The 25,694-nt window shown below is 46.0% G+C and overlaps 1 protein-coding gene across 1 annotated transcript in view; it reads right to left on the minus strand.

Annotated features, from left to right (window-relative positions):
- Positions 1–424: 424 nt before the first annotated feature.
- GALNT16 (polypeptide N-acetylgalactosaminyltransferase 16) overlaps positions 425–25,694 on the minus strand; it is an 81,205-nt gene continuing 55,935 nt past the window's right edge. Inside the window, exons 7-15 of the mRNA XM_075502928.1 lie at positions 24,636–24,723; positions 23,575–23,659; positions 22,422–22,525; positions 17,437–17,563; positions 16,379–16,471; positions 14,120–14,203; positions 12,935–13,076; positions 11,441–11,557; positions 425–4,282 (exon numbers count right to left, since the gene is read on the minus strand). Of these exons, the coding sequence (XP_075359043.1) occupies positions 4,145–4,282; positions 11,441–11,557; positions 12,935–13,076; positions 14,120–14,203; positions 16,379–16,471; positions 17,437–17,563; positions 22,422–22,525; positions 23,575–23,659; positions 24,636–24,723 (978 nt within the window). The 3' untranslated portion in view covers positions 425–4,144. The remainder of the gene's footprint in view (positions 4,283–11,440; positions 11,558–12,934; positions 13,077–14,119; positions 14,204–16,378; positions 16,472–17,436; positions 17,564–22,421; positions 22,526–23,574; positions 23,660–24,635; positions 24,724–25,694) is intronic.

Below are 25,694 nucleotides of genomic sequence, written 5' to 3' on the forward strand. Positions count from 1 at the left end.
TAGAGGCAGAAGAAAGGCCTTTGGGAGGCTTATTAAGGAATAGGCAGGCTGATAGCCTGAGGAAAAGATCAAGGAGGGAGTAACAGGAAGAATTAATTCCCCCCAACCCCAGCTATTTCTTTCAGCATGTAAAAGCCCGTCCATTAACTGCTCTTAACTTTTGCCAGAAAGGATACTTTCCTGCCTAGCCAGCTGAGGAGGGCTTCTTCAATCATTTTCAACCGATACGCTATTGTATCCTACAGATCCCTCTGCCAGCTCTTGCAGTATCCCTCTAGAAGCAACCCAGGAACCCATGCAAAGAACTGGGGTATGTCTGTTTGGGGACACAAACCCAGTGAGAGACAGAGGCAGGGACCAGACAAGAAAGGATGGAGGCTCTTTTCCGATGGGAAGTAAGGGGGAATAAGAACAGGCTGAAACACTTGTTTCAAAGTGGATTTTATTCCAGGCATTAAACAGATTCTGGCACATGCTTTCTTAAAGAAAAAGGAAAACAAATCTGGGCTCCACATAAATTACATCTGGCAAAGTGCAACTTACAACTGAGTGGGGAAAATAAACCTTTTGAAATTGATTTCTGTACAACAGTAGTTTCAGCTCCTCTTAAATAAACCCCCATTGGTTCACAGCACACAAAATTACATTGGATGATCTGATACAATAACAGCTTTCTTAAAGGATATTACCAATGCAAATGCTCTGTCTTGACAGTCTAGGGGGCTGTTTAAAGTAAACAGGAAAACAAGGGCGAGCAGCTGCTTTTTCTGACTGTTAAAAAAACAAATCACTGGGCCAAATTTGAGGGCTCAGTCAGTTTGCTTTCAAAAATCCCACCGGAGTCCTGTTCCAAAACATGGCACTGCGTGGACCTTGGGGAAAAAAGCACAGATAACATCGCTCCTCCTTCCCTTCAGTGCAAGGGAAATTGAAAGTATGCTAATCACGAGTTTGGACAAGACTTTGTTTATTCCGAGAAATTTTGTTTGCCCACACTTGGAAGCAGCCTTTTGTATGCACCTCCTTTTCAGCAATTGCGAAAATCCATTGGAAACCAATGGCTTCCAGAAGATGATGTGGGGGGAGGTCTGCACTGGGCCTACAGGAAGGTCCTGCGAGTAGTGCTTTAGGCTGACAGCGGAGTAAGCAGTGGGGAAGTGACTTGAGGAGAATATGTCCAAAACCAGGTAGGGTTAGGGCTCTGGTAGAATTGGCCCCTAACTTGAAGGCTAATTTAAGTTACTGACGTCTAGCATATGCCCACCTTTTCCCTTTTCTCCCCCAGGCCAGGGCACCTGAGGAAGGAGAGTGTCCAGTCCTCAGCTGCCCCAGCTCACAGCCCCAAATGGATGCCAGTTCACACTCTGCCAGGTGGTGAGCAGTAGGAAGAGAGGCACAAACCAACACAGCTAGTCCAGGTACCTCGGCTCCAGGAGCGGTCACTAACCTCCAACATCGGAGCCAAGCACAAAGTCAAGGGCAGTAGCCAGCGTGCTGACAAGAGCCCTTTGAACCAGGGCTGGCCCAAAGCTTGGAGACTGCATATAAGCAGGGCTCCTGTGGTCTGCAGCAGTCAGGAGAATTGTTTGTAGAGGAGCTGGGTCCTAGTCCCAGTACGGTTATGAAGAAGGAACTGCAAGAAAGCTGCACACACAGAGTGGGAGCTAGAAGGAAGGAAGCAGTACCTGGTGGAGGAGTGAACACGCTGTTAGCTGCAACCCTTAAGCTGCTGGAGAGTGGAATGGGGGAAGCTCAGATGGTCCACTTAGGATGCATTTTGATGAAAATATGTAATCCTTTAGCACTTCATTGTATACAGAGCTTATGTACAGTACCTGCTCAACGGCCTTTCGTCTGTCTTTGCATCAACTTTTTTCAAGCCAGGTATGCGATAACTTGACTGTTCCTGTCTCCTACTGCCTAATGATGCTGCTCTGGAAATAGCATCTCCTGCATATTCTTGTTTAAAAAAGCAATTGCTAGTAGCATGGCATCTCTCCCCCTGATGGGTCTGCCTGCCCTCTTTCTGTTCCTAGGCTATTTTCTTTCCTTCTGTGCTCTTTCCTGGCCTCAGTGGTTCAGGCCCAAAGCAATTCTATATAGGGAAAAAGAAATCTCTGCAGAGTCACTGCTCCCTTTCTTGCACAGAAGTGTGGCTGCACCATGCTGTAAGCTTGGGACCAAAGGGAACTGCCTCCTGAGTTTTCACAGTGCAGGCAGGTCATTAGTGTCAAGACGGTGAGCTGATGTCAAAGTGATGGGGGAAACAAGAAAAGAGCTCCTGCCACCTGGCTGATTTAATTTTTTAAATAAAAGAACCGAGAACAGAAAACAAATCGTCGAGTTCTCACACAAGCACTTTTGAGCACATGCAACATATGAAGAACAGTATCTGTTCTTTTGTCAACTGTTTGGGCTAATACCGAGGTAGGAGAAAGAATTGAAAAGGGACACAAGCATGATCAAAAGCAGCCAGCTGTTCAGAATCCAAATGAACATCCTGTTTCTTTTCCACCAGATTAGAAAGGATCCAGGCAAGCAATTGCCTGCTGAAGGTGGCCCCACCATCTGGTTCCCCTGCCAGGCTCTTGGAGAGGAGGGTTGGTTTACAAAACCTAGCTCCAAGAGGAAAATTTAACAGATCTAGTAGGAAAAGGTAATGTTGTGGGGATTTTTTTTTTTTTAATGTGAATAGGTAAGCTTCCCCTGGCAGGTCTGAAAACTCACTCAGCTACAGCTGACTGGTAACTGGGAATAGGACTGGGACGCTAGCTAGAGACACCAGTTGTCTTCAGTATTTCCAGAACACAAAGGAGAGATCTCTCAGGGCAGGCCTGTACTGTGGCAGCACTTGTGCAGGGGGCAGTTTCAGCTTCACCCACCAACCTCCCCAAGGTGCCCACTGGGAGGAGAGCTGGGCATCACAAGTGGAGCAGCCCCAGGCCTTTTCACCTCCTCTTTCTGAGAGAGAGGGGGAAAAGCAACTAGACAGAGGGACTGGGTGGCTTGTCATGCCAGGCTGTGTTCACAAGGGCCATGCAGAGCTGGAGAGCCAGTGAGAGGGCTGTGCTCCTGCCCAGCCAGCAACAGGAAGCCTGCAATGACCTAGGGGCTGTCCCCTTCTTGCAGCGGGGAACTGGGTGGGCTCCTGCCACAGGCCTGAGCCAAGTGCAGTGGCACTGTCAGTGTGCGCTGCCCACACAGCTCTGTGCATCACCTTCGGTGTGGGGTGCAGCAGGCAGTGTCTGGTAGCACCAGGAAGAGCAGCCAGAGAACGATCCCAGTTTCCCCGGCATCCCAACACTGTTGGCACTTGTCTCTGACCAGCTCCGCAGGAGTGTGGTACCCTGAACGCAGGTCCAGCTGGGCTGCCTGCGGGCTTGGATCACTCATAGAGGCAGGGCTGGCCTTCCACCCATAAAAAACTGGAAGCAAGAATTCAACCGGGAATAAGTCCCCCAAACAATCCCTGGTTATGCTGGGATTGTCCCTTTTCCAGCTCTCTTGTCAGCATTGTGCCCTATTTCCCAACCTCAGCCCATTTGGCTGTAGGGCAGCTACTGCGGGCAGAGGAAGGAACGGGCCCACCACAAAGAAGTTACAAACCTGGCCCCAGCATCTGCTAGTTCCTTCCCAGCCCCTCCGCTCATCATGAGGACTCTTCTTCTGGCCAGTCCTCACTGAGCGACACACATGCATAAATGATGCACGATGTTAGAGTGAAAAGCCAGGGAAGCCAAAGAGCTACCAATGTTTGTGTAAGCATTGTTTAAGCTGTCGGACTGAAGGTCGTGGACTCTGGATGCAGAGAAAGGAACGGATGGGGAGAGCTGCAGTTCTAGTCACTCCGAGTATTGGGCTGGGTCCTCTGCCCTCTCTGGGTGCAGCTGTGCACAGACATCAGCTACAAAGAACTTATGACAACAGATGGGAAGATTTCAACAAGTCTCCTCATCCCTCTCTCACCCCCAGCTTCTTCTCTGAAAAGCTCAGAAACACCAAGTGCTCAGCTGAAATGGTGGCTTGCAGACGGGCACAATGAAAACATTTAGGGTCAGACATACAAAACCATTCCTCCCTTCCCGATTCCCCTCTGTTCCCAAAGTCTCATGCACAAAGAAACAAGGAGATCTCTGTGCTACCATCATGTTGCTTGTAGCAGCTCCCACTGTTGGCCAGGTACATCTGCTTGGCAAGGGTTGGTCACCACTCTCCCAGTCTGGTTTTCCAGGCAGAGACCGCTGACAAAGTGTTGAATGAAACTGCCTTTCATCTTCCACTTCTGTGAGAAGATAGAGAAGAAACATGCCGTTACTTCCATTTCATGAGCGAACTGTGCCTCCAAGCTGGAGGAGAAAGGTTGAGCATAAACCTCAAGTAAACCCCAACAACTGGGGAGACTGAAAACCTGCGTATGGGCAGCATCTCCAAAGCACTGGTTTACTGTGTCATTAGATACCTGGAGTCTGAGCTTAGCTGAATTATAAGGCTAGATATTCAGAAGCATCTAGAAGGCAAACAACACAAAAATCAGCAACTAGTGGCATTTTCAAAAGCTTATTATATTCACAATTTCCCTGCCATTCTTTGTCTGGCATCTCTAGGCATCCACCTGTCAAAACCTGAAACCCTTCTATGGTTTCTTTCCAATCCATAGAAAGCAAAGCATTGAAAGCTCTCCCAACATGGAAAGCAACCCATCCACAGAAAGCAAAAATCACACTTCTTGCTGCTTAACTAGATTCTTGCTGCTCTTCCATGTCCCCTCATCTCTCCTCTCATCAAATTCAAGTTTTTTATCAGCGCTACACTGAAAGCTCTTCACAGCTCTGCACCCTTCTCAGATGGCTCTTCTTCGTGATCTTATCTGTCCTGCCAACATTTCAGTTTATAAGTGTCCATTTGACAGCTTCTCAGTACATATTGCTCTGCTTCCTGCAGTGCTGTCCTCTGGGTCTGCACCCCTCAGAGCATATCCACAAGGTCCCATATGCAACCCTTTCCTGAAGGTCTGCTTTGGTCGTGCTGCTTTCCTGGAAAGAAAACATATGTCCTAACCTTGAATTGCAAATTCTGATGGGAAAGGGCTGTACCTTCCATCCCTGCTGGAAAGAACTGGGACCACTGTGGCTGATAGTGAAGACAAAAAAAGTAGAAACGAGTCTGTGGACTTGGGATCTCCCAGGCGAGGCTGTGCCATTTCCCTCCGGTGGGGAACAGCTGAGATCAGCAGGTTATTGGATTGAGTGCTCCAAGCTCGGGGATTTTCCCATCACTCTTTTCAGTCACACAGATGACCCAGTTAGAATTAGGGTCTGGGTGCTCAGTCAGTAAACAGCTTAGGAATACTATGAGGATGTTTTGGCTAACCCATGAGACCGATGAAGAAAAAGAAACAGCTTGACAGCATTGATGGACCTCAAGGCTGCTGCAGAAATGATATGCAAAGGGAATAAAAAACATTCTGGCAATACCCAGACAATGTCAAAACCTACCAACATTTTAATTCTTAGGTAATACAGCAAACAGACTGCCACATGCTGTGTGGTTTAAGACATCCAGTTATGTTCACATATTGCTGGCAGCTCTCCTCCAAATCTGTGTACTGGTTATGTTTCTTGGAGGGCAGGGCAGTTGCAAAGCCCAGAGTAATCTGTTGCTCCTGTCTCACATATTCCTTCAAGACTAAATACCAGAGGCAGGATCACTTTGCCAGCACTGCTAGCCCTGACTGACAGGATACCAGTAAAGGAGAGCTGTTTGTGCAGGAGGAAGAAGCTGGTTTTAATAGGAAGGGGGCAGAGGAATGTAGTGATGATGGAGAGGAAGGTATAATGCAGTCTGTGCACTGCAATGCCCTCACCAGCTGCTGCAACCAAATGCCTACACAGGTCCCAGAGCCATATGGCTCTCATCAGGCAGAAGTCTCCCTGCAAACAGCTGAGGAAGAGTTAATACTATAAAGCAGCAGCTGTAATGCTGGAGTGGAAAGCAGAAGGTCTTCTCCCCTGGAAAGCAGCACACTGTGCCTAGCTGGTGCCATCTCTGCACAACAGCCTCCCCACCACTGTTTCCCAGGGTCACAGACACCTCAGCAAAGAACCTCTTGACCTTCTCCAAAGCACACCTACTGTACAAAAGGAAACTCTTCCTTGCCCTCCACCCTCCCCCTGCCTCTCTTTACTTGTGAATTCCCAGCCTCCTCCTTTGCCTTCCTCTGTGCATGTGCTAGAGAACGCCTGCCCAACGTCTCGCCCACACACCCCATAGCTCACTCCTGCTGTAAAGGAGTATGCTGTTACGAGATTTGAGATGGAGGACAAGGGCAATTACCAAGAGACACTGGTTTTCTTCTCTCCCCTAGCTGTTCAGGAGAAAACTAGCATCAGTAGGAGGCTCGCTCACATTATTCCTCCAGATCAGAGACCTGCTGCCATGTCATCTCTGCATGCTGAGCAGGTATCCACTGTGATGTCTGTAAGGAGAGTCTACAGCAACAGACACAGCAGGACACCAGCAAACACTCACCAGAGCACATTTCCTGCTGCTGACAAACTACACCAAATCAATCAGCTTCTCAGTGAATCACACCACTGGGAAGCCCAGTGTTTCAAGTCACCCTGGATCCCTATGTTCAACAGAAAGTGGGGCAAGGATGGGGAAGGGGGAGGAGAAAAGCTGAACAGGTGATGGAGTTGAATATAAGGCTCATCTGGGCTGCAGGGAGGTGCCATGCATGGAGATATTATAAAGCATACTGACAGTAAAAGCCAAAGTAGGGCTCCTCATCTCACATGGAAGTGGTAATTTCAGGATGATGGATTCTACCCTTTCTGGTCAGAAACTGTGCTTTGCTGCCCTCTGTGAGATACCAGAGCAACTCCCCTGACTTCACCTGAACCTTTCACAAGACCCCCCCTGCCTGACTGCCAGACCACAGGATTACCAAGGACAGCCCAACACCTAACCCTGCAGGGACACATCATATCTCAGACCCTTGAGGATGGTGGGCAGTAGGAATGGGTGGAAACAGGAGATAGGATGCTCGTCTCCCACCATCGGCAACCTCAGAGCTGGACAACTTAGTCTAAACTAGTCACCTGGTGACATACTTATGCAGGGGTCCAAGGTACAAGCACCTTCTGGGAGGGCCCAGCTTTCTCCACAGACCACAAGGGGAGCCTGGACAGCTAACTTTTAAATGACAGTGATGATGCTCATCTTTAGGAAAAACAAACAGAGCAGACACCTTCTGCATATGCAGCCAAACATTACAGGGAGTCCTCTCCTCTCCTACACCCAGACATTATGACTGGCCTGTACTTGGAAGGAAAGCTTTTGGAAGATATAAGCATTGCACAATCTGAAAAATTTTGGCTTGAAAAATCTTCCTTGGTCTCCCTTTCTTGTGCAGATGGAGATAATACAGCTTACTGGTCACAGCAGGTTTGGAGTGGACATGGAAGAATAAGAATCCATATTTTCTTTGAAATATTGTGTCTTGATCCTCTTCCCCAATGTGGACCAATGTGGACTCTTTTGTAAAGCTCTCTCTCCATCTTTATTATCTATCATTGTAAAGTACTTTGAGGTGACTGGATAGAAGCACTCCATGTGCAATTACTAAAAGAAAAGTCAGAAATAGCCAGTCCTCTTCTACCCAATATATACAAGAGCTGAACGTGTTTACACTAATGTAATTTTTCAGGGTAATCAAAAGTCAGGTGCTTCCAGAACAGACAGGTTTTCACTCCTTTTCTTTTCTGATAGTCTATGTAAAGTTGCATTTGTCTGCACTTCGGGTAATATGACACACTGAGAAGCAAGGTGGGAAAAATTTCCCAATCACATCCAAAGGCACACAGGACTTCAAATACTATTTGTCTCACAAGAAAACTCAGTGTCCTCATTTTCAGGCTGGGGTCACATTTCTTCAGTACATTTTAATGAAATATGGCTGTTTAATAGGATTTCTCAGCATGCTTCTTGTTCTGTTGGGAAATACTGTGCCAGTGTTTCTCATTTTCATGCTCTTGTTTTAGTGTCTGACTCTCACTTTGCCTTCTATTTGTCCTCACTATAATACAAATTAAAAGGCCACTCCCACTGTCAGTCAGAGCCAAAACCAAAGCTAAAGGCAATAATTTATTGTGTATTCAACTAAACAATGCTATTCTCCAAATAAAATTATGGCTAACATCCATCTGGTTTGAAATCTACTTCTGATTATGCAGAATAGCTCTTGGCTGGTCTTCTGCTAGCAGTGCCAGCTGTTGCTGTTGAATGATCAACGGGATCATGGTGCCAAATAGATTGTGTTCCTGGTTCCTTTCAACCCAAGGGAGCATAGTCTGACAGAACCAAAAATCATCTAAAATTTGTCTCATATCCTCCTACTTGCAAAGTTCTAGACTTATTTTGAAGTAATACTCTAGATACAGCTCATAACACTGTAAAGCCTCTGCTAGAGTATTACATGTATGTTAGATGGACTGTTGTTAGCACTCAAAAATAACAACAAAATTATCTGCCCTGTGGACACGCTTAATGCACAACAGCTGTGTAGCATGGGCCCAGATTCAGTATGTTTGAAAGCAGAAAGCAACTTGAGAAGCTGTATGGTGCTGTTGCAAGGATCTAACCCATCTGCTCTGGTGACACTAAAAAATGAAGCCATCACGTGCCTCATCTTTTGTCAGAAATCTTGCTTTTGCATCACTCAGACATAAACATGAAGTCTAGATCCAGAAAAGTACAAATATCTTCCACCACAGACCTCTGATGACAGTGACACCAGAGATGTTCAAAGCTGGGCTTTCACCATGCCACCGTCTCCTCTTAAGACGTTGTATGTGTGATGCACATTGCCCAGGCTCACCCCCTTCCACTCAGACCACCTATTCGGGGATCTTGCTTGCCACCTCCACCTCCCTGAAGTAACTCAACTTCCTCCACTCCCACTCAGCCCCTCTGACTTTCTGAGAAGCCCACTTGAACTGAGGAGTGGCTACACCCATATGTAGTTTGAAAACACTGCTCTCCCCCCAGCACTCACACTTTGGGCTGTGAGTACCCATGGGGAGACCGGCAAGTTGTAGGGCAACTGAGGGATTTTGTTCCCTCCAGCTTTGCTCTTTCATTTCACACTTTAAAGTTTCTACAGCAGTGGCCATCTCCTTGAAACTCAACCTCCCAAATATCAGGAGCTGGGCTTGAGTGACATCCTAGGCAGGGGGTTCTGCAAGCTGCCAACCCAGAAAGAACAAGACTCCCTCTCTGTCTTGGCTCTCTGTTGCCAGAAACATGCCTTGTCAGCCCAGACATACACTCTCAGATGACCCCCATAAAAGTTGTTAGCTTCACTTTCCACTCTACCTAGGACCCGGCCGAGAAAGACTCAGTTCCCAAAGTAAGCAGAAAACATTGCATTAGATGCAGGTGGCCCCTCTAGAAAAGAAATGGAGGAGAGAGAATGGGATAGTTTGCAAAGATGAATGACTTCCAGCTAATTAAAATCCAATGTCAGTATTAACAGCAATTACTGTTGTGTTTATGGAAGGAAAGAACCATAACAACATTCCCCAAGAACACAACAAACTTGAGCATTGCAAGTAGAACTGGCTTTATAAGTAGAAATTTGAAATGGGAGTTTGGGACTTCCAAAAAACCCCCAACATTTCAGACCATTTCAACCCAAATTAGATTAAAAATTCAAATGCACTTCTCCCACCTCATCCCCACCTCATCCCTTCAGCTGCAAGGTGGTTTGGAATGGCAGCTGTGATTCAAATCAGTCTCTAATTATTTGAAATGCTTAAACAAAATCCTTGCTTACAGTCAGTTGGCTAAATCATCTGCTAGGTTAAGTCCTTGATTTAAGTGCAGTTTGTTCACATAAGGTAATGGAATACAACAGCTCACATCCTTAAGTGTGTGTGCATGTCTTTATAACAAGCCTGTATATAATCAACACATCAAGGCTCAATAAATCCCTATGCCAGCAGCAGAATGAGCCTGCTTGTGTTAGTGTGGTTTAATCTCTCTTCTGGCTAATAGGGCTTGCACTCCACCCCCCTTCAGGGGACCCTTGTCCTTCCATGACAGGGGAGGTGGGGAAAGACAGCTGATTTTGGCAGCTGCTAGAGTCTCTGCTGCCAGGGAGGAAAAGGAGGCTGCAAGGCACCTAAGGGGAAGCTAAGTGACCTAATTACACAGCAAGGGGGTGAGTGATAACCAGCAAGAAAAAGGAGCAGGCAAGCACAGCCCACCTGGGATATTCTTGCAAGGCTAATCCAAACTCAGAGTTTTCCCAGCATATTCATGGAGCCAACTCTTCCAAGACATTTCTGCATTAACCAGCCCTCCAGAGGAAAGTCTACACAGGCTTTCCATAAATGGGCAAGACTGGATTTCAGTGCTTTCTTTCAGGAAGAATTAAATTCAGAGATTTGTATAGCATTAAAAAGTACTGACAAAAGAGGATGCTGCTGAGGACTGGTAGCAAGCTGAGCCGTCTCCTACCCTTGGGCTATCAAAACAATAGATCTGTCAGAAAACACAGAGCAAGCATAGCCTTAGATGACAGAAAATGTGTTCTGTCTTGGTGTAGAGGGAGGCACAGGAATTAGGGATGAAACAAACCCAGTCCGCTGTCTGCTAGTGCTGCATTGTCACCTGTTGTGTTTTGCCCAGTTCTGATAAAAAGGCACATCACATCTCTGTGAGGGCACCCTGGACGTTGCAGAGGCCATCTCTTACCTTGTGCTGCAAGGCAAAATGACTTATGTGTCCTGACAGATCAGGGATGCACATCTTGGAAACAACATAAGACTCACAGAGCTGCATTTTGTTGGGAACACTGCATTGTGCTGGGAACGCTGCTGCTGTATGTTTTTCCTCAGGGAGCAGTTTGGGTGGAACATACGGTGCTTTATGTCAGTTGGTATTTCTCAAATGAGTTGCACACATTCAGTTTTAAAGGTCTGTTCACATGTCCAAAGACAGCACAAAGAACACAGTTCTCTCACTTCTAAGTAAGTAAACAAATGGTAGCACACACTGCCCTTCCCTTGGGTATCTCAAAGCATTTGCTGGTTATCTACCCCTCTCTGATGCTGTGCTCCATCCATGCACTGATCTGGCTGAACGTAAATGTATCCAAGGATCGAGGTTGGGGTGCTACTGAGCTGCAGCTAACCACGCTGCCGAGGGCCCAGGCAGAGCAGACACCCACACACTAGTGTGGTCTGTGCTCCCTGCTTTGGTTGCAGGCAATCTCATACATCCAAGCTTATCAAACACAACAGAGAGGCAGATGCAGAAGACGAAAGGGACTTTTATACACTTTGATAGTAATAGGTTTGCCCCTGCAGGCTGCACTGATGTAGGTACACTGGTATGTGGCAATGGAGGGATTAAAAACAGGTGCACAGTTGCCTACCTGTCTGCCGTCTTTTTGATTGCAGGCTTCCAGTGTGATTTGAGAACCAGTAGAGAAGGAGGTAATGGAAAGACACTTATCCTGCTGTCTAATTAGAGGGTCACTGAATACCCACTCCTTTGGCATAAGAAAAAGAAAGGTTCTGTTAGGATCATAATGGTGATCAGATGAGGGAGAAAGAGCTTTTCCTATCAGGTATTTCAAAAACTTGTATCCGTTGTTCAACTCTTACCAAAGGTTCCCTGGGAAGACTATGGCAAGCAGTCTTCACCTGATCAGAAGTTTATGCTCAGGCTTGGTGCATCATGACTTCTAAAGCCTGCAGCTGGCTCCCCTGACCATCTGAGCTGTCTGATTAACCTTGGATCCCACGCAACTCCCTGCTCTGCAGCTTTACAGATTTAGGCCTACAAAGCAGGGAGGACCCCGACCCCTGATTTACATGACATGCAACTGCTTCTGCATATTTTACATAGCAGACATGTTCTGTAACAGGTATCTGGGACCTATAGATTGTCAACTGAAGCAAAACACATGCAAGCATATCCATGGGCTAACATATATCACCAGCACACATAAAACACAAGCCACTTCATTTTTCCCTCCTCTCACTAGATGGATACCCAATCAACTATTATTATTATACTTTCCCCAAGGAAGAAATACAAAATGCAATGAGTTTCAAAGATTTCAAATGGTAATGACATGGAACAATGAGTCAGATTAAATGGCATGTTGAATGCTGGCTGCAAACTGGTTTCCAACAGTTAACAGATGTGAATATGTATTTGCTGGCATAAAATATCCTACTGTGACCCTTAACTTTCTCAAGCTGCTTCCCTGCTGCTTTTGGTCACCAAAAAAAGAGGCTGAGTGCAGATCCTCAGCTGGTATAAACCAGCACAGCTCCACTGCAGTTAGGAGAGCTGCACCAAATTACTGCAGCTGGGGTCTTGGCTATTTAAATTCTATTTGGGCTTTATAGTGAAATGCATCTGTAAAACAGCACAATCCAAGCCATCTGCAGCTACAGTTGAACTGGCAGACCAAGGAACATTTCTGATCCTGGGAAAATCTCTTACCCACGTGTCAGGGTACTAGCCAAGCACACCCCAGGACCGGTTCTCATGGGTTGGACGATGAAGCAGAGCACACCCAAGCAACGGTCTGAGTGGGAACAGCTACATGACAAACCCTGGTTGCACGCCTACTGCACAGACTAGTCACACCCGTGAGCATTCAAGTGCTACCTGTTGCCTTTGAGTGATGAAAACCTTCCCACTCTATGCCTGACTGCTGGGTCTGTTGAGCCAACAGAGCTCTAAGAGATGAGCACAGCTTCTTTTTCTGCTTACTGTTAAAATCATGAATAGGGCCAAATTCTTCCTTCATTCACCTCTGTACAAACCCACCAAGGCCAGAGATGCCTTTTCATTCAACGGTAATAAAAAGGGCAGAAGCAGGAGCAAAGCACCAAGCTGAAGCCTGCCTTACCTGAGTGACAGGTGGATTGTTCACTGTTCCTTTACAGATTCCCATGCCAGCCAATGTATTCCCTGTGGTATCCTGTGCCCGAGACTCCAGGCAGTTTCCTCCTTGTTTAATTATTCCTGGAATCAGCTCCTTTTCAGGAACCCTTGAAGTAAAATGACAGTTGCATGGCACTTCATACACAGAAATGTCCAAAGCACACACACATTTAGAAGGGCATAACTGGCCCCTTATGGAAACATAGTCCGCTTTATTTGGCAGAAAATGAAAAATATCATGCTAGCTATCCACTGGAAATGCCTGGAGGAGGCAAAAGTCAATGGAGAACTTGGTCAGAGGGCTGGTACCCTTCCGTTTCAGAAGGCATAAGGTGCTTTAGGTGCGCTCCAAGCAGTTCAGTGTAATGTCTCTTCTGAAAGAGGCCATTGCCAGTAAAAAGCCATATCCCCACTGATTATCCTGCTTCTGCCTCCCCCTTTTCCAGAGTCTTCCCCCCAGTGCTAGCACATATTCACTGTCTCATTGGTAGCAATACAGGAAAGATCTGTCAAGGCCAGACTACAGCTGGATGTTTTAGCCTCGACCCATGTTAGCTACAGACCCTGCTTGACTGAGATGTAAAGATGTGTTGCCAGGGTGTGTTAGCTAGCAAGTGCTAACAACACAGCTCTACCCAGGCTACCTCCCAGCAGGGCAATGCCATAGCACTACTGAATCCTGGCCTGGGGCAGGGGAAGCCACAGGCACAGCTGGTTCTGGCATTCAACGGGGCTTTCTCTGAACTACCTGCACCTCTGCACTGAGGCTGTCCAGCTCTACTTGGCTCAATTACCTCCAGGCAGACCATCCAAGAGGCAGAGACCAAGCCTTAATGGGGAGAGATGTAGCAGTCTGGCACTTGTCTATACCCTGCACCTCCGAAAACACCACTGTTGCACATCTCTGAGGGACAGCTGTATGGGGCAGAGCAGAGGGCTCCCAGAGGCAGGGGCAACAAACATTTTGCAGAGTTGTTGTCATGATACAAGCCAGGAAATCACAGGAAGTTTCTCAGCAAAAAGAAGAACAGAGGAAAACCTTTCCCAAGGATAAGTCTCTCTTTTGCTGGCTGCCGCCAAGGCTCAGCTTCTCATTGTGACCCACCTCCCAGATCCTTCAGAGATTTCTACGAGCAGAGAACTGACTCACTTGAGCTCAGGGTAGACATTCTCCAGATACCACTGGAAGGATTTACAGTTCAGTTTGCGTCGCTGCTCCACTCGATCTGCAACACTGGAAACACAGGCAGGTTGTTGAGGATAAGGTAGTGAACAGGAGGGAGGGGAACAATGAAGATTGGCCAGGAGGTTTGAGGGAGACTATATGACTTTTCACCCTTACTCATTCTCCCACCTAGTTGTTGCTGGGTTCAGAGCACTAGCAGTGGCCTGAGATGAAAAGGAGGAGAGAGGCAAGTGGCAGGAAATAGAAAAGGAAGACATAAACACCTTCAGAGAGCAATTCTTGCACTTCCTTTGGCTCAGAACGATGGCAGGGTCCAGGCCCTACAGGGTTAAATAATACATTGCAGAAAAACTACTGTAGGACCATGAAAGTGTTTCTGCCTCTGGGTGCCCCTGTAGAGGCATACCATGAAACTTGCATGACCATCAGCTCCTGAAAAGACCTAGAAAGTGTTGGTGCTCAGGTATATAAAAATGGTTAATCTGTGTGTGCTAGAGGTGAGGGAACACGGCAGCAGCTCTAGGCTCAGGTTGGGTTTCAGACCTAAAGAACATAATTATTTATTCTTAGGCAGTTTTGGGAAAGGGCAGGAGTATAAGGGGAAATTAACTCAGCACCCCAGTAACTGTCTGGTGCAGCAGTCCTCCCACTGCTGATTTGCTTGGCTTTAGCTGGCTGAAGAAGAGGACTTCCCTCAAGCAGTCCTACTAAGCAGTGACACTAGGGACTCTCCTCTTCAAGCTATACCACTACATTTGTCTGTTGGGAAGGACTTTCAATTGTACCCATGCTCCTTGCCATCCTCATCCCACAGAGGCCACTGTACTGCCCATACCTCAGGAGGATGTACTTAGATGCTATATTCACATCAAAATTGTGGAGAAGGAGGGTCCATTTTAGGCCCAGTTGACAGTGATGGTGTCAGAGGCATTGGCATTCTAAAATCTAGATTTAATGCAGGTTCACAGGGCTGTTACTACAGGTCAAGAAATTGCCTGAAATCAAATCTTATAGCTCTGCTCCAGCTCTTATTCAGCCAATGCTGCCAGTAAAGCCACTAGGAAGTCTGTGTGAACAAGAACTGCAGGCTTTGGCCCTAAAACACATTAGCAATATATCCATGTCCAATATGCAACAGTCTGGTTTCCTTCACAAGCAGCAGGGTTACTTGCTATTTGGCCCCAGCCCAGCTGCTGCAGTCAGCTCAAAGACAGATAAATTAGGTAGGCAAAGCTATTTGTACAAAAATATGTAATGTATCATGATAATAAAGCACAATGTATAACAAAGAAGTGTGTGTGGGTCAGACCAAACCTGCTTGTCATCAAATAAGCAGAAGATGCATCAGTACCCAGTGCATTTAGCTACACATTTGAGATACCACCACATTTGCCAAGTCCTTAAGCTGATACAACAATAGTCACTTGTTCACAGGCAGATATAACCTGCATATATAACCCACAGATATACTCCACTCCTGGGATTTTTTACGTTTATTTGGGCGTTTATAGGGGTTTGTTAGCACAGAGAGCAAGCTCTCCCTTCATCCCAGGTTTTGGTGTCCATCACTGATTTCTGGCTCACAAAGAATGCTTAAGCCTATAACAGCGAATCCCATGTGGCCTGGAGACAGCTTTAGCAAAGGTGCTGTAAGGAGCACAATTCTGCACAGAAGGGGGCTCAGCAAGTGCTGGAGACGAGTCACAACCAGACTGTGTTTCTAAATGAGATGTCTCACCATTGGCCATGCTCTCTCCTGCCCTGCAAACCAGGCAAACCACCCATTCACTCATCAGGAAAGAAGGGAGTGCACCAAGTGCAACCTGCCCCATGTGCCAGCTAGCCGTGCTTGCCCCAGGACGCTGCATCCACACAGGAACTTTGGATCAAGCTCTAGTAACTGCATAGCTCACATTCCCAGAGCAGCTGGTTCTGTGTTAGAAAATATTCTTACCTATCCACTTAAAATGTCTGGCCTTTTAATTTCATTACAGATCCCTTCAGCCTTCTGCTAACAAATGATTTATGCAGGGTTACTGGGGGAAAAATAAAGTGAATTAGAAGCAAACCTTGTTAGCCAGACACTCAAGCTGCAACCTCCCTGGCAACCAGCCCTTCAGAGCATCTGTTTCCCACACTTGGCCCCAGAGAAGATCAAAAAACTATTTCTCGCTAGCAAGGGGCTTACCAGAGCCCTCCTACTGAGATTTGGGGGCAGCTTACCTTCCAAATGACTTCCCAATGGCAGATGGCCGGGCCTCATAGTAGTACTGCTTGTATTCATCCATCCACACCTCTGCTGTGCGCTTGGTGTTCCTGCATGAGGATGAGGAGATGCTTTGCTGAGTGCTGCTGGAGAACCTGCCCTCCCAGCGAGCAGGCACTGGGTGGGCAGACCCAAGGCCTGTCTGCCAGGAGGGAGTGGGAGACAGTCCCAAACATGAAACACCGTGGGCAGTATGGATGGATATAGATTGAATGTGTTAAGTCTACAAAGCCTTGCAAGGATGCTTCAGTTCAGAAGTTAAAATTTTACCAGTCATAGTGTACCGTGATTTTTTCACACATGCTCCCTCTGCAGAGACACCTGGGCTGACTGTCACCATCACCCTGCTTTACAGTATCCCATTCCCCAGATTAGAATAACGCCACGGAATAATTCAGCTTGGAAAGCACCTCTAGGTATCACCTGGTCCAACATCCTGCCCAAAGCAGACTAGCTTCAGGTTAGGTCATGTTGTTCAGGGTCTTGTCTGGTAGAGTCTTGAAATCTCCATGGATGGAGATTTCACCACCTCTCTGGGGCCCTGTGCCAGTGCTTAACCGCTCTCATTGTGAAGCACTTTGTCTCATCTTTTTTCTCTTCCCATCTGTCCTGCAGTGGAAGTTGTCCTTAGGGCTTGTCTCAGAGCACATACAGCTCAGTAGTATCTCTGGACTCAAAAGCAGCTCAGAGACAACAGAGATGACTAAGGACTGCTGATACACAGGCACATGTCATAGGGCAGTATCCACGAATGGCCAGGGTCTCTCTCTGGGGTACTGCTCCCCACCTCCATTGCAGGCTGAGGAAGAACAAGACGCACTAATACAAACAACAGAGAAGGGAACAGGTTTTGTTCACAGAAAACAGCAATTCATCCTTCCCTTGAGAACAGATGCTCAGCCACAAGCTGTTCTCCTCTGTCATCAGGCAGAAAGACAACAAAGAATTCAGGCTTATTTAGACATGCCCAACATCAAGGTGACCTGGCTGCTACCAGGAACTACCCAACACCTACTTGATGTAAGTCAGTGCATTGCCCTCAGGGAAGTCATAGGGGTGACGCTTCCTGAACACGTGTCCCACTCGGCTGCAGGGAACGATCTCCAAGCTGCCACCGCACATCCACACTCGGAAAGAGAGCTCTGGAAGAGACCCCAAGAGTCATACAGCTGTAGGCAGATCGGCAGCATTTCCAAGAAGGGCAACTTCAGCAGTGTGCCTGAAAACCTTGCCCCTCTGCTCTAGATGTATTGCCTGCAACAGCAAAACCAGGAAAAGCGATGCCATGGTAAAAGTGGAAAAACTGTCCTCGCTTTGTTAAAATGGAGGCAACCCTTGTGGGTCAGAGACTTCCTAGCCTTTTCCAGTCCCACTCCTCTCTTTGGGTCCCTGAGCATATCAGTGAGACACCTTTCCCTTTGACCAGGTCCTTGTGGTTGCTGTCAGGCCTCCAGGATGACATTTGGCAACAGACTGAGATCATCCCCACCTTGTTTTAGACTTTTTTAGACTTTTTAACTCTCCAGCCCTGCACACGGATGGAAGAAAAAAAGAAGAATTTACTGTGTAAAGCAAATCATGTGAGGAAGAAAGGGAGTTTAGGAGACAAGGAGAAAGAATAGAACAAGATGAGGGCATAGGAAGTGAGTCAATATCTAGAGCAGAGTCCTCTCCCTCATACCTCCTGTTATCCATCCTACAATATCTTGTTGTTCTTGTTCTGCTTGGCTCTGTTAATTAAAAAAAAAAAAAGTGGATGACTGGGTTACAGTTTGTCACCAGTTGCATCTGCTGGGGGAGCTACTGAGAGCAGAAATCAGTCTAATAGTATGAGTATAAAAATATGGAGAGAACCCTGCTACTTGAAGAAATCCAGCTGGTCCTGAAGCTAAATTCAACATTTTGTTAAAGGATTAGAAGAATGTGGAGCTTTGATGTACAGGCGCTTATTTGCATCACAGAAGAGATGTGACCTTGCTCAAGCTTATGGGTCTGTCCTCACAAGTTTAATCACTGCCACACCGGAGGGGTTTTCCACTTGCGTTTCATGTGGCGGTGAAAAGAGAAGAGGGAAGAAGGAAAATGAAAATTAGCTGGGTAGTTTGGTAGTCCTTACCAAAAGGGCTTCAGATTGTGTAGACTGATTACTTCAAAAACTTTACTCAGTTGGGATCTCCCTCCAGTAATGCCTGAATTATGGGGCTCTGATGTTTAGAAATTAAAAAGAAATTATGTATCCAGATCTAATGGCTGTTTCAAAGCATGTACACACACTAACATCTTCCCAACCTTCATCTTTCTCTATAGCTTTCCTCTCTAGCTCCTGGGAAAGGCTGTTTAAACAGTGTTGGGGGGGGGAGAGATGGTGTATTTAATCTAGCTTCTAAGTAAAAAACCATTTTATTAGACTGCATTTTGTGACATTTCTTACTAGCTCTTGTCTCTCCTTGACTCTGTCCTAGAGCTTATTATTTTCAGTCTCTTTTCAACAGGGAGTTCCAGCTTCGAAGAGAGGAAGGGCTTTAAAAACAAAAAAAAGTCCAAGACATAAGTTTCTGTCTGGTGGTGTGTCCAGCTGGCATTTGCTCTCCTGGAATGAGGTTCTGACTCTCTCCACCCTATAACAAAACCAAAACTCTCAACCTAGCATGTGTAACTTCAAGTGATGTCCATTTCCCAAGAGAGGATTCCTCATGTCATATTGAGATCTTAAGCACACAGACAGACTGCATGTCCAGGTTCGTAAATGACAGAATTCTTTAAAGAAGGGGTGAAAGAATGTACATTTTGGGCACAGAAGAGAAAATGGAGATCAAACATAGCTTATTATGGACTTTCATCCATCCTCTGAAGAAAAGCATAGGAGAACTTTTTGCTGTATATTTTCCAGGACGTGACCTTGTCCCTATGTGTTTTAAATGACTTAATCACTGTGGCTTTTCCCCATCACAGTGGAAAAAAAGGGGTTCACCAGCTCACATCCAGCTGGAAGGACATTTAGGCAGCTGGTAACTGCTGCCTGATCATTTCTGTGTACCTGCTGTGTGCATAGAGCTTGTCTGGCTCTGTGACCCTCCCATACATTCTCTTACCCTGTTTCCTCACAGGAAAAAAGTTTCAAAGTTTATTAAAAATGGCCTTCGTGGGCAAGGAATGGCCCATCTCACCCACCCAAATTAGTCAGAACCACTCTCCCACCTCACCTGCAAATGGTGATCTTATCCAAACAGTTCCTTTCCACTCAGAATTGTAATTTGTAGTAAAAATATTGTTTCAGAACATTATCAACATTTTCCCTTGATCACAAAATCTAATTTTCAATTAAGTATGGAAAACTTTTTTTTAAGAGCATAAATTAACCCTTCTGAACACTTCAAGGAAAATTAATACTTTTTGTTGTCATACAGGTTGGTTTCTACCCCTCTGCCATGCAACAGCAACAGGCCCAATGTAGAAGCCACTGGTTGATTTGTTGCCTCACATTATGCTGAAGAGCTGAACAAAAGTTACCTTTAAAAAAGAGAAGTAGTCTGTTTTGTTTTTAAAATACCTTCCCATTGCCACCATCACAGTGGTGGTGTGGCAATGCAGCCCAGGGACAGACCCCATTAAACCGAGCATTGTGCACTTAGCTTTGCCCTCTTAAATGAAGAGTGGAGGTGGAGGGTAAGAGACAAGTGATGGGAGACAACAAATTTACAGGGAAACCACACAAGGCAAAACTGGCAAGCCCTGTACACCTGGTCCAGTCTCACACAGCCCGGCCCAGCCACTGCCAGGCTTTACAAGAGCAATATGAAGGAGAATGAAGGAATTCTGTGGAGGTTTTGATCAGCTCTACATGCAAGAAAGGCTGTGGGTGTGCAGGTAATTTACTGCCACTTATGGCACAGAGCTCTGCTTAGCATCAAGCTACTGACGTACGCACCAAACAACAACACTGCGCTCCCAGGTGGGTGGAAGCAGACAACCAAAAGCCTAAAGAAATATTCTTTCTCCATCTTTGGGGTTTACAGCTTTTACACAGTTGCAGCTTAGAGGCTGGCAGGATGGCCAAGTGGCTGGCTCTGCAGCTGGAGCAGGGCTAGTGACAGCAAGGAGCTGAGTTTGGCTATGCAGAGGAGTCTGAGGGACAAAGGAGAGGGGATCTTCATGCCTGGGTAAAGGCTGCCTGTTATTTCTGCCTACAGGGCTCAGCCGATGCTACTAGCACTGCTGAGATCCCAATGCAAGCCCCATTTAACATCCCTTTTTAATATCATGAATATCATAAAACTGAAGCAAGACCTCAGAAAACAGAGAACACAAGAACTCATTATTAGACACTTTGTTTTAAAAAAGTGATACCTTGATATTCTGTTATCAGCCAAAAATATTATTTCCTGGTTTCAGAGATCATTTCAGAAAGAGGCAGCTCTCCCAGCTGTGTTCAGAGAAACAAGTTTCCTCTTCCTGACTATTTCTTTCTTTCTAATTGGTCCTCCAGGTGCTAGAAAACACCATATAAATTCTTCTTTAAAGGGATTTATTTACATTTATGGAAACTGTAGAAACAGAATAATTTTTTTGGCAGCGTTAGCTACAGAAAAGTCTATTTAAGTTGACTGCAAAACAGAGTAAGGCTTTTATCTCTTTGGCTCCACCTGCGTCATTTCTAAATGAATGCCCTGAATACTTGAGGTCTCTGTGAACAATACTTTCAATACTCTTCTTCCTTTTGTCACTAACTCCTGGTGACATTGCAGCATCCCTTCACACAGGGCAAAGAGAGATGCTTGGAATATCTGTGCCACCATTAAGTGCAAGGAGATGGGTTTCAGCACTATGCCCTGTAAGATAACAGCACTTGAGTGGACAGACTACCCTGGGCCTCTGAATTCCTCAGATGTTTGTGATGCCCTAATCTGCTTCTAAATATTTGCATTCTGAATCTATTTGTACCCAAATTCCACTTACCAAAAGAGGCTTGTTTTATTAGGAAAAACATCCTTCTGACCTATCAAACTGGGAGAGCAACTCAGACTTATCTGGGAAAGAGGAACAGGTATAAGAAGACAGCGTAGGAGTGACTGTCCACTTCAGAGCTGGGGCAACACGGACTGTCATGTGAAGGACTGGGGGAATATTCTCCAAAAACCAGCAACAATTTAAATATCAGGAGGTTCCTCTTTCTTACTTGTACTGTGGAAGCACTTGTATAATAGTGCATATGCCTGTAAGAGAGTGGTAGCCCTGATCGCAAAAAGCCTCCATTTACTTTGCACAAAGCTGACAGCGATACAATTCTGACCGACATGGGGATTACTAGACCATGTCCCTAGCCTTACATCAACATGCAGATAAGATCTCTCAAAAGGAGAGTTCTGGTGGGCAAGGAAGACTGCTAAGTGGTTCTGCATTAGTGTGTGTCCTGGTTTCAGTTGAGATAGAGTTCATTTTCTTTATAGTGGTATGGGGCTATGTTTTGGATTTGTGCTGAAGACAGTGTTGATAATACAGAGATGTTTTAGTTGTTGCTGTACTAGTCAAGGACTTTTCAGCTTCCCGTGCTCTGCCAGGTGCAGAAGAAGTTGGGAGGGGACACAGCCAGGATAGTTGATCCAAACTGACCAAAGGGCTATTCCATACCACATGACGTCATGCTCAGTATATAAAGCTGGGGAAGAAGAAGGAAGGGGGGCACATTTGGAGTGATGGCGTTTGTCTTCCCGAGTAACCATTATGCATGATGGAGCCCTGCTTTCCTGGAGATGGCTGAACACCTGCCTGCCCATGGGAAGTAGCGAAGGAATTCCTTGCTTTGCTTTGCTTGCGTGCGCGGCTTTTGCTTTCCCTATTAAACTGTTTTTATCTCAACCCTCAAGTTTTCTTACTTTTGCTCTTCCGATTCTCTCCCCCATGCCACCGAGGGGGAGTGAGCGAGCGGCTGCGTGGTGCTTAGTTGCCGGCTGGGGCTAAACCACGACAGTGTGTCATTCCCCTGAAACACCCTAAACTTACCAAAATTTTCTCCTCCCCAGATGTCCATTTGAGTATCATATTTTCCCAGGTGGTTAAACCAGGACTTGTTGATCACAAAGATGCCTCCTGCTATGACAGGGGTTCTGGAAAAGAAAACACAAGCCCACACAAAATCATCACGTGTATATGTAGCACCACCATCTTCATTTTAGAGGGGGGACAATTTGTCCAGGCCTGACAAATCATATCTCATTTAAAAGAGAAAAATAGTAGAGCTGGGACGTGAACCTGCAGCAGGCTTCTGAGATCCCCATCACTAGATCATCCTCCTGCCTTTGTTAGGTGATCCTGCAAGCACTACATGAGTTATTCTGTGTCTTTTGTATTTATACAAAAATGCATGGTGTGAAGGAATGACAGGGGCACTGCCTGATGACTGTATTCACCAAGTAGACACAATGTGAGAGACTTTGCTGAATGTACTGCTCTGCTGTTAGCAAGCTGATTACTTCTGGAGTACAAAACTGAGGCTCACAAATTACACAGAGGAATTGAATGATACTTTTATGTTACAAACAGGGAGCTGTCTGCCTATACAGACAAGCACTGTGACTTTTTATATCAGGATTTGTCACATTCTGCATTCCTCAGAGCCATGTACACAGCAGCAAGGCTGGCAATAACTGTTCCAGCCAACAGAGTCTGTTTTGTCCATGGACACGCATATTTAGGAGGGGAGGATAATTCTGTGCCCAAATTACTAGGCAAGATTTAGTTCCCAGGTCTGCTTTACACTTCCTGGGTGACTGTTTAGCTGCTTCATTCCTTAATTCTTCACCTGGAAGATGGAGGTAATTAAAAACCCCCAAAGGGATTTCTGAGGCATTCAGAGTGTTGAGTGAGACCACAAAAACAAATATATAGCAGAAGAGGTGACATGTAGAGGTGGCATGCCTACAAGCCTATGATAGTATATAATTGCTATTCTTACAATATTCAGGGAGTAATATTCTCAGAATTAGGGTATAGACCTCAATGCATTCAGAAAATAACATGAAGAGTTTGTCATCGTCAAGTGAACACTGTGGTATTTCAACCTCAGCAAGGCAGTCCCTGTGCGCTCCTTGACATACAGGTGAAGGCTTAGTAAAGGCATTTGGAGGACTGTACACGGTCCATCAGAGACACCTACCTTATAGACTGAGTTGGGTCTGTTCTGGACATCTTCTGCTCTATAGGAATCTGCTCCCACTTAAAGTGAAGGCTCCAGTCAAACCCTGAGAAGGAAAAAACCACGTCAAATGGGTTTTGTTATTGTTTTTCTACTAGCTTCAGTGATAGTCTCCACCTTTACATGACAGGCTATCCCTACTTTCCTTCCCTGACTTCCCTCATGGTCTACCCAAAATGGCAAGAGTCTATCCTAATGTAGCTAAGAAGTCACCAGCTTCTGTCTTGGCATCCTCAATCCCTTAGCGTTACAGATCTCTGCTCAAATCCACTCCCTATCTTCAGGACAGTGTTGTCAGTGTGAGATGTAATTGCATTTTGGCCAGTCTGTCTTACACTTCCCTGTCTGCCAAAGTTATAAGGCTTTAATCAAAGGACTTTGTGGGATGTGATGTATTCTGGGAACAAAGGCCTGCAGATCATTGTAACCATCACCTCTTTCAAGACTACCTTTATTTATAGTTGGCCTGTGGTGGATAGTTGAGCACAGCACAGTCACTAACATTATACCATCGTTAAGGGTAGCCACAGAACGAGTAGCCTTTGGCAGGCAAGCAGCGCGGCAGCAAACCGCAGCCATAGAAGAGGCAGAAGTGCACCAGGCACTGTGAGTGACCACAGGAACAGCTGCAAGGGGGTTCAGCTGCCAGGAGAGAGCTGAAAATGCTTTTCAGAAGATGCCATGAGATAGCCTGGCAGATAGGAGCAGCAACTGGAAGTGCCTGTCAGACTCCAGTGTACAAGTAGTGTAGGGAGGGCATGGTGATATGTTTCATCAGTTAACTGATGTTGCTGAAATTGCAAAATGTTGTGACAGTGATGCAAGCTCAAGAGGAAAACACTAGCTGGGTTTTGTTGTAATTCTGCAAAAGATCTGACTTTGCAAGTTGCAGGAAAAAGAGGACAGAGAACCCATCAGGAAAGATCATCACTCTGTTTTCTTAGAAAGCTGAAAAGAATAACAATTATTTTTCATGCACCATCCCTCAGGCTTAACTTACACAAGCCATTCATTATACCCACCTCCCCTCAGATCAGCTGATGCTGCCAGGTAGGCAAAATTATCCAGGCTGATAACATCAATGATTGGACTCACCACTCGGGTATAATCCTGAGGGAGAGAGAGAAAGGGGAAAAAAAAAAAAGTCAGGCTTTTCCTGAATGTCTGGCAAAGCTGCCAGAGATCAGAAAACACAAAGCTGCACATGTAAATCTTTGTCTGGCTTCTCCAGTACAGTTCTGGTAGTTGAGAAAGGGATCCATGGCCACTACATCCAAACATGGAGATGGTGGGTATTAGCCAGCTGCACACCACGGATGTGAGGAACAGAGCCTGGGACCCCAACACCCAGGAGTGCTGCTAAGAAACAGCTCTGTATTTCCTGCCGAAGTCACAGGGCATGAATCACTGTCCCAAAGGTTTTGTGCTTGTTTTTGATATCTACTGACAGCATACCTTCTGCTCAGCTATCCTTGAATTAACTCATTATCATCAGCCTAGAAATGATCAGCCCACTAATAAAGCATCTTCCTAACAAGTACAGTGAAATACAGGACATTAAAGACAGTCTTGTGATAGCTGAAATATATGATGAAACTGAGAGCTGGCAATGCCAGAAACAGCATCTTGTTATCGGACAGCTGCCACCCTCCACGCCTTTCCTATCAAACCTTCATTCTGTGTCTTGCAATAGTTCCTCCTGCTGTAGCGCACTTGGCCAGGATGGCACATCCTAGGTGAGAGCTATCATTCATGTTTATTCCCCTCCGTGCTGTGATGGCTGCACAGTAAGAGTATGTCCGCCCAGCCTGAATCCACCAGCACCCACCCAGCAGCTTGGTGCTCCAGCCACTGCTCCAAGCAGCCAATGCTAGGACTGGGTAGGGCAAGACTGAAATCTGAACTAGGATGCACATCAGAAACGTAGGAAGTAGGTCAGAAATAGGCTGACTTGAAATCTGCTCACTAATAATATTGGAGTCAGCACCCAAGCTTTTGCAACTTAGGTCCTTCCCGAAGAAACTAGTGAGGTCCTTTCTGCTTAGGGACCCCTATGCTGCTGCTGCTGCAGCTTGACTTAA

Source organism: Mycteria americana, chromosome 5 (assembly GCF_035582795.1).
Source record: "Mycteria americana isolate JAX WOST 10 ecotype Jacksonville Zoo and Gardens chromosome 5, USCA_MyAme_1.0, whole genome shotgun sequence".
Lineage (NCBI taxonomy): Eukaryota > Metazoa > Chordata > Aves > Ciconiiformes > Ciconiidae > Mycteria > Mycteria americana.